Below are 14105 nucleotides of genomic sequence, written 5' to 3'. Positions count from 1 at the left end.
TTAATGAAAATGGAAATATTTAACTGTTTCTCTAAAGGCATTTATTAATTATGCTAGATCTTGAGGAGTGTGTCACTTTCAGAAAGACTTATAAACAAGATTGTGTTTGACTACTCTAAGACTATACCTAATTTAAGTGGCCTTACTTTACCATTAGCAAAAATACACATTTAAGCAATAACTTTTCATTGTTAGTTTTTACATCTTCTCATTTACAGAGCAATAAGGATGAAGTTTGCCCATAATGTACAGCATTGTGGATCATTTTAAGTGCAAAGTTATTTAGATAAAAACACTTTTTAATATACTTAATGGATTCAGAAAGTCTTTAAGACACATTCTAGACATGACACTTTCTTTGGTCAGTTGAGAACTATTAATGATCTGCAGGAGTCAAGTTAAAGGTACAGCATAATTTACTGGCCAAGTAAAGAGTGTAAGAATGTGAAGAATAAGGGGCGGTGCCTGTGGCTCAGTCGGTAGGGCGCCGGCCCCATATACCGAGGGAGGCGGGTTCAAACCCGGCCTCTGCCAAACTGCAACCAAAAAAATAGCCGGGCGTTGTGGCGGGCGCCTGTAGTCCCAGCTACTCGGGAGGCTGAGGCAAGAGAATCGCTTAAGCCCAGGAGTTGGAGGTTGCTGTGAGCTGTGTGAGGCCATGGCACTCTACCGAGGCCCATAAAGTAAGACTCTGTCTCTACAAAAAAAAAAAAAGAATGTGAAGAATGTAACCTCGTTCCAAGCCTCATAGAGACTTAAAGTCCAGTAAGTGTTCGCATGTCAAGGTAGCTGAGGGTGTAGTTTCAGACATGCTGAGCATTTGCTCCTCTGCAGTCACTGCAGTAGAGGAAATGAGATAAGGAGCCTTACTTTAAAGTCCGTGTTTTGAAATGTGATTATACATACTCAAACTTTTATGAGTGTGGTCTTTATAGCACTCCTCTATTTTGAGAGACTGTTTTCTCTTGATATTTTAGTTGCCGCTGCTGTGGCTCAAATTTGAATTCCTCTTTTGGAAATTTAGGTAATTTTTCTTCTCATTGTCAATTGGAACTGGTGTGTATATAATCCCTTACATAGTTCAGTTCTGACAGTTACTAAGTCAGTTAATGTAAATCTCAGGATCAACATAATCAGGGGCCAAAGAAGGAACAGTTTGAGGCTCTCTTTTAAACTGGGCCAGCCCAAGGCCTTAATTTGCCTCCTACTTCTGAGGTGCTTTTTTCAGTTCTGAGTTCTTAGGAATCAGAATGTTCTTTTTGGTTTCCTAATTGTTGTAGGACCCCATTGCTGTGGTTTTAATATGTCCCTCCAGAATATATGTTGAAGCCTAATCCCCATTGTGGTGATATTAAGAGGTGGGGCCTTTTAGAAAGTAATTAAGTCCTGAAGGCTTTGCTATCATGAGTGGGATTAGTGACCTCGTAAAAAAGGGAAGGGAGTTCAGTCCCTCCCTCTTCTGCCTTGAGGACACTGTACGAGGGTGCCATCTATGAAGCAGGGTGAGCTTTCACCAGACACTAAATCTGCTGGTGCCTTGATCTTAGCCTTCCCAGCCTCCAGAATCCTTGAATATAACACTTTATAATGTATGAGAAATAAATTTCTATTACTTACAAGTTACCTAATTTGAGGCATTTTATCATAGACCAAGAAACTGGTATCAAGAAGTAGGTTACTGGGCGGCGCCTGTGGCTCAATGAGTAGGGTGCCGGCCCCGTTTGCCGAGGGTGGCGGGTTCAAACCCAGCCCCGGCCAAACCAACAAAAAAAAAATAGCCGGGCGTTGTGGTGGGCGCCTGTAGTCCCAGCTACTCGGGAGGCTGAGGCAAGAGAATCACATGAGCCCAAGAGCTGGAGGTTGCCGTGAGCCGTGTGGACGCCACAGCACTCTTCTGAGGGCAGTACAGTGAGACTCTATCTCTACAAAAAAAAAAAAAAAAAAAAAAGAAGTAGGTTACTGCCATAACAAACACCTAAAATGATGAGAACAGCTTTGGAACTCGGTAATGAATGAGCTGTAAGAATTTGGAGGAATAGGCTAGAAAAACACTATATTACCATGAAAGGACCTCAAAGGGGGATTTTGGTGTGGGATCAAAAGAGGAGAGCTGTAGAGGAAGCGTCAGTCTTCTTAGAGATTATGAAGTGGTCACAATCAGAATGCTGATACTGATGGTAAAGGTTATTCTGATTGAGACAGGACACCCGAGAAGGGTGAGGTCTAGAAGAACAGGTCTTCTCCAGTAGACCACAAGGACACACCTGCAGGGTCCTCTCCATGGTGACTCAGCTCTTGGGAATTTGTAAACTTAACTTCCTGAAACTTGGAAATTTCCAAGTTCAGTGAAATCCTGTAGTTCTGTAGGGGCTGGAATAGCATCTCCCACTGGCCAATGAGAAGGGTACCTGTGGGGTGGAACTTTTGACTGTCAATAAAAAGGGAAAGACCAAGGCAGTTGGGGAGCACGGCCATTTGGAATTCTTCTATGCTGTAAGCTCCTGGCTGGTGAATAAAGCCCTTCCTCTGATAAACGTGGTGTTTGGGTGCTCTTTCTCTCCGTTAGGCCTTGTCTTCCTGCAACATGATGAGACCTCAGAGAGAAGTGAGAAACGTTTTATTGGGAACTAGAGGAGAGGCCATCTTTGTGACAAAGTGGCAAAGAACTTGGCTGAATTGTGTTCAAGTCTCAGTGTTTTGTGAAAGGAAGAACTTGGGAATGATGGGATAGTATATTTAGAAGAAATCTCCAAGGAAAGTGTTGAGGTTACAGCATCGTTTCTCTTGACTGTTTTTAGTAAAATGTGAGAAGAGAGAAGTGAATTAAAGATGAAATTTATAATCAAAGAGGAAGCAGAGGCCCAGAGAGGTGGCTCATGCCTGTAATCCTAGCATTCTGGGAGGGTGAGGCAGGAGGATTGCTTGAGGCCAGTTTGAGACCAGCCTGAGCAAGAACGAAACCTGTTTCTACAACAAATAGAAAAAATTAGGCTTGGTGCCTGTAGGTCAAGCGGCTAAGGCGCCAGCCACATACGTCAGAGCTGGCCCGTTTGAATCCAGCCTGGGCCTACCAAACAACAATGACAACTACAACCAAAAAATAGCCAGGTGTTGTGGCAGGCGCCTATAATCCCAGCTACTTGGGAGGCTGAGGCAAGGGAATTGCTTAAGCCCAGGAGTTGGAGGTTGCTATGAGCTGTGATGCCATGGCATTCTACCCAGGGCGACAGCTTGAGGCTCTGTCTCAAAAAAAAAAAAAAAAAATAATAGAAAAAATGAGCTGTGTGTGGTGGTGTGTACCTGTAGGGAGACTGAGGCAGGAGAATGACTTGAGCCCAGGAGTTTGAGGTTGGGTGATTTATGATATGCCGGCACTCTAGCCTCTGCCAACAAGGCAGGACCCCGTCTCAAAAGAAAAAAGGTGGGGACAGAACTTAAAGATTTGGAAAGTTTTCTTCCTGGCCTGTAAAGAATGAAAAAGCGGTGCTGTAGGCAACAGGAAGGGTGTGCCAAGTGATCTTTTGGAAAGGAGATAAGTACGGATGGGTGGAAGCCTCCTGCTATTCATCAAAACAATGGAAAAGTGAGCCTGAAGGCATTTACCAGTGCTGTCCCTTCATCATGGGACCAGGAACAATGCCCCAGGGACAGAACTGTGTCAAAAGTGGGGCTTTGGGTGTTTCTGGAGCTTCTCTACTTAGCACAGCCTCAGTTCTCTGCTCCCTGATTGACTTCTGGCCGTTCCAAGTGTGGCTCCAGCTAGCCCAGGTACGGTACAGGTCAACAGTGGCTGCTCCAGAGGGTGAGACAGTAAAGCTCGGCAGCATCGAGCGGTGCCATCTCCACCAGCGTGCAGACTGCATGAGCTGTGGGGCGTGGCCACTTCTACCTAGATTTCAGAAGATGCCCCCTGGCTCTGTGCCTATACCACAGTGGTTATGGCATCAGCCACATGCACCGATGCTGGCCCGGGCCAGCTAAACAACAATGACAACTGTAATAAAAAATATCTAGGCGCCTGTAATCTCAGCTAATGGGGAAGCTGAAGCAAGAGAATTGCTTAAGCTCAAGAGTTTGAGGTTGCTGTGAGCTGTGATGCCACAGCACTCTTCCGAGGGTGACATACATAGTGTGACTGCCTCAAAAAAGGAATAAATTTAAAATAAATAAATAAAAAATAAATTTAAGCAAAAAAAAAAAGGAAGAAGAAGAAGATGCCCCAGAGAGCCTTGGGGTTGAGTCAGAGAACTGCTGCAGGGACAGGACGAACATGGGGAACCTCCACTGGGGCAGTGCCTAGCGGGGTCATGGGGTAGGGCTAGTCCCTGAGGCCTCAGAATAACGGAGCTGCTGCCTGGGAGAGCCCATGCAGAGTGGTAGAACTCCCACCCGGGAGAGCCACATGCAGGAGACTCTGTGTCCACAATATAGGGTCCCAAGTCAAAGAAGATTATTCTCAATCCTTAAAATTTGGCATTTGGAGGCCCAGCGCAGTGGCTCATGCCTCTGTAATCCCAGCACTCTGGGAGGCTGAGGTGGGTGGATTACTTGAGCTCAGGAGAATGAGACCCCATCTTTACTAAAAATAGCTGGGCATTGTGGTAGGTTCCTATAGTCCCAGCTACTCTGGAGGTTAAGGCAAGAAGATAGCTTGAGCCTGAGGGTTTGAGATTGCTATGAGCTATGACACTCTACCCAGGACAACAGAGTTGAGATTCTGTCTCAAAAAAAAGAAAAAGAAAAAAAAAGTTTTGTTAGAAAAAGTTAGAGAATTCTTAGATAAAAATCTCACCCATCTGTTTGTTACAGTCTTCTTTTTGTACTTGCCCTTTGAATTTTACATGTTTCTTGGAAGCCAAATCTTAGTGATAGAAATTTCAAAAGGCTCCATGAAAAAAGTTTTTATTTGTTTTCTGTGGTTATAGAAACTAGCTGAGCAGTAATTGTTTTAGGTTGAGATAATTACCCTTTTCTTACAGGTCATCTTCTGGTTATATAGGTTATTTTTATAGGTTTCATATATATAAATAGATACATATCTCATGATTGTATATACATAGTTAACCCTCGAACAATGCAGGATTAAGGGCATCAAGCCTCCACGCAGTTGAACATCCATGTATAACTTTTGACTCCCCCAAACCTTAACTAATAACCTACTGTTGACCAGAGCCTTATCAGTAACATAGTCAATAAATGTTTTGTAGGTTACTTGCATCATATTACTATATTCTTATAATAAAGTAAGAGAAAATAAAATGTTATTAAGAAAATCATGGCTCGGGTGGCATCTATGGCCCAAAGGAATGGGGCCCCGGCCGCATGTATCAGAGGTGATGGGTTCAGACCCAGCCCTGGCCAAAAACTGCAAAAAAAAAAAAAAAAAAAATCAAGAAAATCATGGCTTGGCACAATAATTTCAACCCTATCAAACCCAGTATTACTTTTTATATAAAATGTTATGTTTCTTTTATTACCAGTAAGTGAAATTATAGATAAAAATACTATAATTTATGGCTTGGTGCCTGTAGCTCAAGCTGCTAAGGTGCCAGCCACATACACCTGAGCTGGTAGGTTCGAATCCAGCCTGGGCCTGCCAAACAACAATGATGGCTGCAACCAAAAAATAGTCAGACGTTGTGGTGGGCACCTGTAGTCCCAGCTACTTGGGAGGGGGAAGCAGGAGAATCTCTTGAGCCCAGGAGCTAGAGGTTGCTGTGAGCTGTGATGCCATGGCACTCTATCCAGGGCAACAGCTTGAGGCTCTGTCTCGAAAGAAAGAAAGAAAATCATAAAGAAGAGAGAATATATAAAATTGGCACATTGTACCCCATAATTGCATTAATGTACACAGCTATGATTTAATTAAAAAAAAAGAAGAGAGAATATAATTACTATTCATTAAGCAGAAGTGGATCATTATAAATGTCTTCATCTTTATCATTTTTACATTGAAGTAGGCTGAAAAGGAGGAGGAAGAGGAAAGGTTGGTTTTGCTATCTTGAGTGGCAGAGGCAGAACATCCACGGACCCGCGAAGTTCAAACCCTTGTTGTTCAAGGGTCAGCTCTTTAAGATAATCTCATGGCTACCTTATTTTAGAAGATTAAAACTTACATGCTTCTTACAGTGAAAACCAATACTTTGTCAAATAATGGAATCCTTTAATATAACACTTCATAATTATGTAGATATTTTTGCCTTCAGAATACACAGGCTCTCTTGGTTTTTCTAACTGTAGATGGCAGCAGTACATAAAATATGTTGGCTGAGGGCAGAAAAATCTTCATAGTGATATTCAGTTGCTCTCGGATTTTCACAGCCTAATCTATTGTCAGAGAAACCACGATAACATTTAAATTAAGGATGCCTGGATTTTTGGTGAAAGGGGCATCTGAAATTAAAAATTTTTCTTATCAATTGAATATTAGAAGTATGTTTTTACCTCTAAATTTTAACTTGGAATTTCAAAACTAAGGTTCAGGGTTCCCTCATCACCCGTGTAAACTAGTTTTCCTTTCTTTATTAATTATTATTGACTTTCCCTGGTTTTGTTTCTTAAAGCTCACTGTCATCCTAATCTAGGAACTCACTGCATCCCATACACATTTCAAATTTGTCTTTTAAGTTTATCTAATTTGTTCATTTGGGGAATGTTTATTAAGGAATTACAGTGTATCATGATGGCTAAGAGAAAGGAGCAGAGCATGGCTAATCACTTTCAGATCAGGGTAGAGTATCAAGTGACAATCTAACAAGAGAAAAAAAAAAAAAAAGAGGCAGGGTGCAGTGGCTCACGCCTGTAATCCTAGCACTCTGGGAAGCCGAGGCGGGTGGATTGCCTGGGCTCACAGATTGGAGACCAGCCTGAGCCTGAGTGAGACCCCGTCTCTAAAAATAGCCGGGTGTCGTGGCGGGAGCCTGTATTCCAGCTATGTGGGAAGCTGAGGCAAGAGAATTGCTTGAGCCCAAGAGTTTGAGGTTGCTGTGAGCTAGGATGCCGTGGCACTCAGTACTGAGAGCAACAAAGGGAGACTCTGTTTCAAAAAAAAAAAAAAAAGACAAAGAAGGGAAGAAAATGTAAACTAGAACATAATAATTTATTTTAAAAATCATTCTCAGTAAAGATAACCAGTTTTTTTCCTCTGTGTCCTGTTTTCTTTCTACTTTTTTTTTGCCCACAAAGCACTTTAAATCAGATAAAACTGAGTACGTATTCTGCTAATAACATAGAAAAAGAACTGCTTAGTAGTGACACTGCACAAGTAAAACAATCTGTTTCAAGGTAAGTTGGAATGTTTAGAATGGCTTTGTAGGCCATTAGGAATAGAGCAGAACAGAGACTTACCAAATACTCAGATTTTCCTTCTTAAGGTGTCAGACCCCAAGGTCAGTGTAATAGAGAACATTTGTATATGTCATAGAGTGATTGGTGGGGACTGTGCTCTTTATATTATAAATTATTTTATTACTGGATTTTATATAAGGTTTTTCAATGTAAGTTGAACAAAAGTACTACTTTTCCCCATCCTTTTAAAAATTGAGTCTTTTGTCCCAGTTAGTAATCCCATGTATCACCTATCACTGTTCTAGTCCCTGTAGAGGACATAGGTGAGCATGGCACTCCCTCCACCCTTAAAGATTCTTCACTGAAATGGAAGTGGGGAGGTGGGAAGAAATGTGCGGAGAAGTGGGAGGTACACACGTATTTAGAATGCAGGGCAGAATTTGATGAGAGGTACGAATACATTGTCTAGTTTTGTGTTTTCTCATGAGGCAAGCTCCTGAATGCCTTATTTAATAATGCCCTTGGCAGATTATAGCCAACCAGAACTCTTCAGCCATCTGTCAGTAGTATTGTCTTTTCTTTCTTTCTTTGTTTTTTAACTATAGAATAGCCAGACTTGTTCAAACTATTTCCTAAGTGTTTGTGGGTACTAACATCTCCCTAGCCCTAAACTGGCACATGCCAACCATAAACAGAAAATTAACTCAGGTTCTTAAATACTTAGTAAATGGATAAGTGTTGGCTAGACTTTAATAACTAAATCTGAACTGTTTTTATAGTTCAGAGGCTAATTGTTTGACCTTTCCTTCAAATGCAAATGAGGAGCTTGGAATCTTTCTCTTTGGTTCTATAGGGAGCGAGCTAGCAACTAATTTAATGACTCAACTTAGAACCTAGGTACAGAAACAGGTTTCATTTGACAAATGGGAGACAAAAATTAATTAGCATTTTATCTTACATAGGGCAGTAAAAATATAATTATTTCTTTTGTTTTAGGACTTGTCTAATAATTGTATATATTCCACGTAGAGTTTTTATCTCTTAATTGGGACTAAGAACCATACTAATATGAAAATGTTCAAAACTTCATAAAAGTAGAACAACTGTGTATCTGGGAATTGTGTCAGTAATTATCCAAATAGAGCCAATGTTATTAATATCCCCATTCACTGGAATATGCCCTTAATTTTTTTGATGAAAATACTTTTTTTAAACTTATTTAATTTATGCAGAAAATACTTTTAAAGCTATTACTAGGCTGCTTTTTTCTTTCTTTTTTTTTTTTGTATCACTGTAAACATCTATGGAGAAAAAAAACTGTTGTTTTCACTGAGGAAAATTATAAGACCTGGAAAGCAATTTGGTGACACATATAAAGGAACCTTTTTAAAAATTCCATTAATTCACTTTCCGAAGTCTAGCCTTAGGAAATAGAAATCAAGGCCAAGCTCATAATACAAAATTGCTTATCCCATCATTATTTATAATCATAAACCATTCATAATCAGATGACGAATATCCATATATATCTAATAATATGCAATAATAAATCCACATGGTGGAATGTTTTATGCTTTTTACAGTGTCTTTAAAAAATATTTAATAACATAAGGAAATGCTCTTTAAAAAAGACTGAGATTCCATGTGTGTAATAGTCCAAGTTGTCTAGTGTCTTTACACATATTCTACAGTAAACTGTGAAGATCTGCTTCTAATAAATCAAGCTCTGCTTCAACTCTTTCTTAATTTCAAAGAAAGCTTTTCATTTTAGGGCGGCGCCTGTGGCTCAGTCAGTAGGGCGCCGGCCCCGTATACCGAGGGTGGCGGGTTCAAACCCGGCCCCGGCTGAACTGTAACAGAAAAATAGCCGGGCGTTGTGGCGGGCGCCTGTAGTCCCAGCTGCTCGGGAGGCTGAGGCAAGAGAATCGCGTAAGCCCAGGAGTTGAAGGTTGCTGTGAGCTGTGTGAGGCCATGGCACTCTACCGAGGGCCATAAAGTGAGACTCTGTCTCTACAAAAAAAAAAAAAAAATGAAAGCTTTTCATTTTTCTGATTTTTAAAACATTGTCAGTTGTGAACTTAATCCTTCCAAATTGCTGTTTGCTTGTTGAAACCTGTTTGTGACCTCATGACTCTGTTCAGGATACTTGTGCTTTAAGACCTTAGGATGTATGAAAATCACAGATCTTGCTTATGTTTTAGATGATTGATTTTACGTGCTTTTTAGGCAGCAAGTTTCCGTTGTTGTATGTATGGCAGCAGTCAACATTTTCTGCCTGTGGGATTTTCTTAATAATTAAGAATATAATTTTTTTGTTCCTAATTTTACAGATTATAAGCACACCACAGAGACTAACCAGTTCAGGAAGCGTTCTGATTGGGAATCCATACACCCCTGCACCAGCAATGGTTACTCAGACACACATAGCCGAAGCTGCTGGCTGGGTCCCTGGGTAAGAGTGTTGCAAGTTATAATTTTAAAAACTTAAAGAAAAGCAAACAAACAAGTTCTGACCTTTTCTTCTCACTGTCTTTCAGTCTGTTCTTGTTTTATTTTAGCCTAGTTCTTAAAAACAAATGATTTTCCTATAAAATCACATGTTACATTTTACTTTACATCTTAGAGATCTAAATCATTTATGGAACATCCATTTTTAAACAGGGAAAAATAGAGCAATAACTTATAATTGAATCATCTGACGTTTTTCCACTCTGAAATAGGATTACTTTTTATGATTACAGCATGTAGCTGCTTTGAAGGTATAAAAACTATTATTTTATATTGTTTTGGCACACATGAGAAAAGAGTTATATATTAAGTCTTGGCTATACTCAGAATTTCCCCTATGAATTCTCATTTCCTTAAAAACCAGAAAAGGAACTAGGAAAAAGCAACCAAATACATTAAATTTTTATTTAATTTTCTCTTGATTCTTCTTAAATACTGAGCAATTAAATTGATATCAATTCTGTGTTATTAATTTGCCACTTTTAGTATCAAACGTTTAGTATTTCATCTTTGCCTGTAAAATACCCTTACTTAACTTTTCTTCACTCCTTTTCATTTTAGCACTTTATCCTTCCATAAAATAAAAAGAAATATTGAGATAAATGACTCAAAACCTCATTTTGTCATTTTAGAAGTTTTGTTACTTTTAGAAGTTATATACATGGTGATATACTATGCTGGTGATTCTATCATATGTGAGTTTTAGCAAGCAGATAGTAAACCTTAGTGGCTAAGAATCTCCTTGTTTCAAGGATACTAAGTAAATTAATGAACTATCGACCCTGACGAAGTGTTTAATCCATATACATGTTAGTGTACATGCATGTATACATATATACATTAAAGACAGAAGAGTTGTATATGCATATTTTTCCATTTCAAATGACATGAAATGACAGAGTTACCTATATTTTCATGACCTTTATTCAATCCTCATGAAAATGCTCATGTAGATCTAAAAGGGTTTCTGCGTGGCCTTGAAGGATGATAACACGAAAGCCAAGCATGTGCCACTGGAATTGGCTGACTTTGGAAATGACCAGGGATTGGGTGTTTTTAACCCTAACTGTGCTTTATATTGGGGAAGGCAGGATTGTGTAGTGTTTTCATAGTCAGTCATTACAAAATGAATAAGCATTTCTATTCTATTGTTTATAAATCTGCAATATTTTTCTCCCTAAATATTCATTGAGTTCATTTCAGTCATTGATTATTATGTTAGAATGTCTTGGTCCCATGATAAAATTAAGTTTTTATTTTACATATATATTTTTTATATTTGTTAGTTTTTGTCTTTAGATATATTCAGTGTAAAATTAGACAAGTTATAATACACTGTTCATGAAATAAAGTTGTGTTTATGTGTTGTTTTATGCTTTTTTTCTTTTTAGTGATAGGAAACGGGCTAGAGAATTTCTAGACTCTGATTTTTCAGAAAGGTGAGTATAAACATTTTGTTTGGAAGATTTTGCTCTATAGCAAGGGGTTTGGTGCCCATAGTCTACTCTATTTTAAGTAATGAGATGTTTTTCTTCACATAACTTTTAACTTCATTCAGTTTTTACCATTATACTACAACGAGTCTTCCAGTTCACTTAGAGAATTTATGTGGTTTCAGTAGAAATTATTCTGTGAGCAGAAATTATTCTGTGATAAACTAACTTAGTTGGTTTATCATTTAGTTAGTTTATCATTCAGACCCCTCCCTCCTTTTGGGAGATAAAGTATTCTACCAAAATGAATACTCCACATTATTCTATTTTTTTTTTTTTTTTTGAGTCTCACTTTGTCACCCTTGGTGGAGTTCCGTGGCATTATAGCTCACAGCAACCTTAAACTCTTGGGCTCAAGTGATTTTCTTGCCTTAGCCTCTCTAGTAGCTGGGACTACAGGCACCCTCCACAACGCCCAGCTTTTGTTGTTTGTTTGTTTAGCAGGCCCAGGCTGGGTTTGAACCTACCAGCCCTGGAGCCTGTGGCCGGTGCCTGGTCACATTATTCTAATATGCCCAAACTTTTAAACAAGTTTTATTGATCATGGTAAACTCTCACTTGTTTTCTTAAACATTATATTGTGTATGATACCACCTTTCCTTACAGTATAGGGAAGCGGTTCTTCATTCTGGATGTGCATCAGAATCACTTATAGTCTGTTAAATAAAATATAAACTCCAGGTTTCAGGGCTATCGACTTAGGGTAATTTTCCATGCGTTTACACCACTGTGCCAGGTGCCATGTTAATACGGTACTCTGTTAACATAAGGATCATAATCTTAGCAGTAATTGAACTCTGTGAGGTTGTCACTGCAGTGGTGCCCCTTTATCCACGGGGGATGTATTGTTCCAAGACCTCCAGTAGATGCCTGAAATTGCACATAATACTGAATGCGGCATGTCCTGGTATGTTTTTTTCCTGTGTGTACATATCTGTGATAAATTTTAATTTATAAGTTAGACATAGTAAGAGATTAACAATAAGAACAAAATAGAACAATTATAACAATATACTATAATAAAGGTTATTTGAAACTTATGAGGTGAGTTGTCTCATTCCCGTAAATCTCAGTATCTTAGGAGATCAAGGCAGGAGAATGGCTTCAGGTTAGGAGGTCAAGACTAGCCTGTGCTACATGCCAACACCCCCCATCTCTACCAAAAAGAAAAAAGAAAAACACACACACAATAGGTGGCATGGATTGTCTTTGCTACTCAAGAGGGTAAGGCTGGACGATCGTTTGAGCTCAGAAGTTTGAGGCTACAGTAAGCTAAATCGAGCCACTGTACTCTACCCCAAGCAACAGAGTGAGACCTGTTTATTACAACAGCCACAACAAAAATTTAGGAATTGTTTATCCTATAATTTTACATTTTACATATTTGGACTTCATTTAACTACAGGTAGCTTAGACTATAGATAAGGGGGTCTACTGTAGTATTTTTAATGAAACCTTGCCAGTTATGTTTTTTTTTTTTTCAGCTGTGCTATTTATTTATTTATTTTAGAGACAGAGTCTCATTTTATTGCCCTTGGTAGAATGCCGTGGCATCACAGCAACCTCCAACTCCTGGGGTTAGGTGATTCTCTTGCCTCAGCAAGAGAGCAGCTGGGACTACAGGCGCCCACCACAATGCCTGGCTGTATTTTTGTTGCAGTTTGGCCGGAGCCAGGTTCAAACCTGCCATCCTTGGTATATGGGGTCAGCACCCTACCACTGATCCACAGGCGCTACCCCTGCTGTGCTTTTTGAACTTATTTTTGTTTCTAAGATTTTTAAACTCCTTTTTTATGGTGTTTTAGTCTGCGTCTTCAGATTAGGTCATCTCATAATGGTCTTCTGTCTTCTATTTTTCTAACTTGCTATCCCTAATTTGCCATGCACTGAGAAACTAGATAGCCAAATGTGATAGAATTCATTCTAAAGTGAAAGTGAGCCAGATGTGGTGGTGCACACCTGTAGTCCCAGTTATTTGGGAGACTGAGGCAGGGAGGATCACTTGAACCCTGAAGTTTGGGGCTGCGATGAGTTATGATCCCACCACTACATTCCAGTCTGGCCAAAAGAGCAAGAACTCATCTCTAAATATGTTTTTGAAATTAAAAATAAAAATAAAATACAAGTAGAATAGGCTCTGAGTGAAGACCTTAGGACTACGTATGAAGGATATGTGTTTTTTTGCACTGATACTAGTGATGCTGTATTTCCATGGTGGCTTTTTTTGCTTGCTTCTCCATTCTTAACTATTTTGAACAGATGAAATCACATCTTAAGTCACTGTTGTGTTTTAGAAACATATGGGGAAATGTTCTTTTCTCTCTAATGGAAAGTCTTTATTCTGACTCTTGGACTGGTATTTCTTGGTGTTTATCCTTGGAAGGGGCAGCACTATAAGTTCTTACAAATGTATTTAGCAATGTTTAAGTCCTTAAAAATGGAACTATTTATCAGTTATGATTGGGGGCACCTGTGTACTGCAAACAGAGTTGGAAAAAAACAAGATTCTCTTTACTCTGTTTTGACAAGAGGGAACTCTAAAGATCACATATAAAAATGCTAGATTAAATTTATTGATACAGGAATATTATGCAGCCTTAAAGAAAGATGGAGACTTTACCTCTTTCATGTTTACATGGATGGAGCTGGAACATATTCTTCTTAGTAAAGTATCTCAAGAATGGAAGAAAAAGTACCCAATGTACTCAGCCCTACTTGAAACTAATTTTTGGCTTTCATATGAAAGATATAACCCAGTTATAACCTAAGCATATGGGGAAGGGGGAGAGGGAGGGTGATAGGTGGGATTACACCTGC

At 39.2% G+C, this 14105-nt stretch overlaps 1 protein-coding gene across 12 annotated transcripts in view; it reads left to right on the top strand.

Annotated features, from left to right (window-relative positions):
- TFDP2 (transcription factor Dp-2) overlaps positions 1-14105 on the top strand; it is a 189761-nt gene that overhangs the window by 137183 nt on the left and 38473 nt on the right. For 11 of the 12 annotated variants that reach the window (XM_053600757.1, XM_053600756.1, XM_053600764.1 and 8 more), the window contains 2 exons: positions 9618-9739; positions 11187-11234. In XM_053600757.1, the coding sequence (XP_053456732.1) occupies positions 9618-9739; positions 11187-11234 (170 nt within the window). Of the gene's footprint in view, positions 1-977; positions 1025-9617; positions 9740-11186; positions 11235-14105 lie in introns of all 12 variants that reach the window. The other variant, XM_053600766.1, reaches the window with a different exon arrangement.

Source organism: Nycticebus coucang, chromosome 8 (genome assembly GCF_027406575.1).
Source record: "Nycticebus coucang isolate mNycCou1 chromosome 8, mNycCou1.pri, whole genome shotgun sequence".
In the NCBI taxonomy this organism is placed as follows: domain Eukaryota; kingdom Metazoa; phylum Chordata; class Mammalia; order Primates; family Lorisidae; genus Nycticebus; species Nycticebus coucang.
This window is presented reverse-complemented; position numbering and strand designations above follow the sequence as displayed.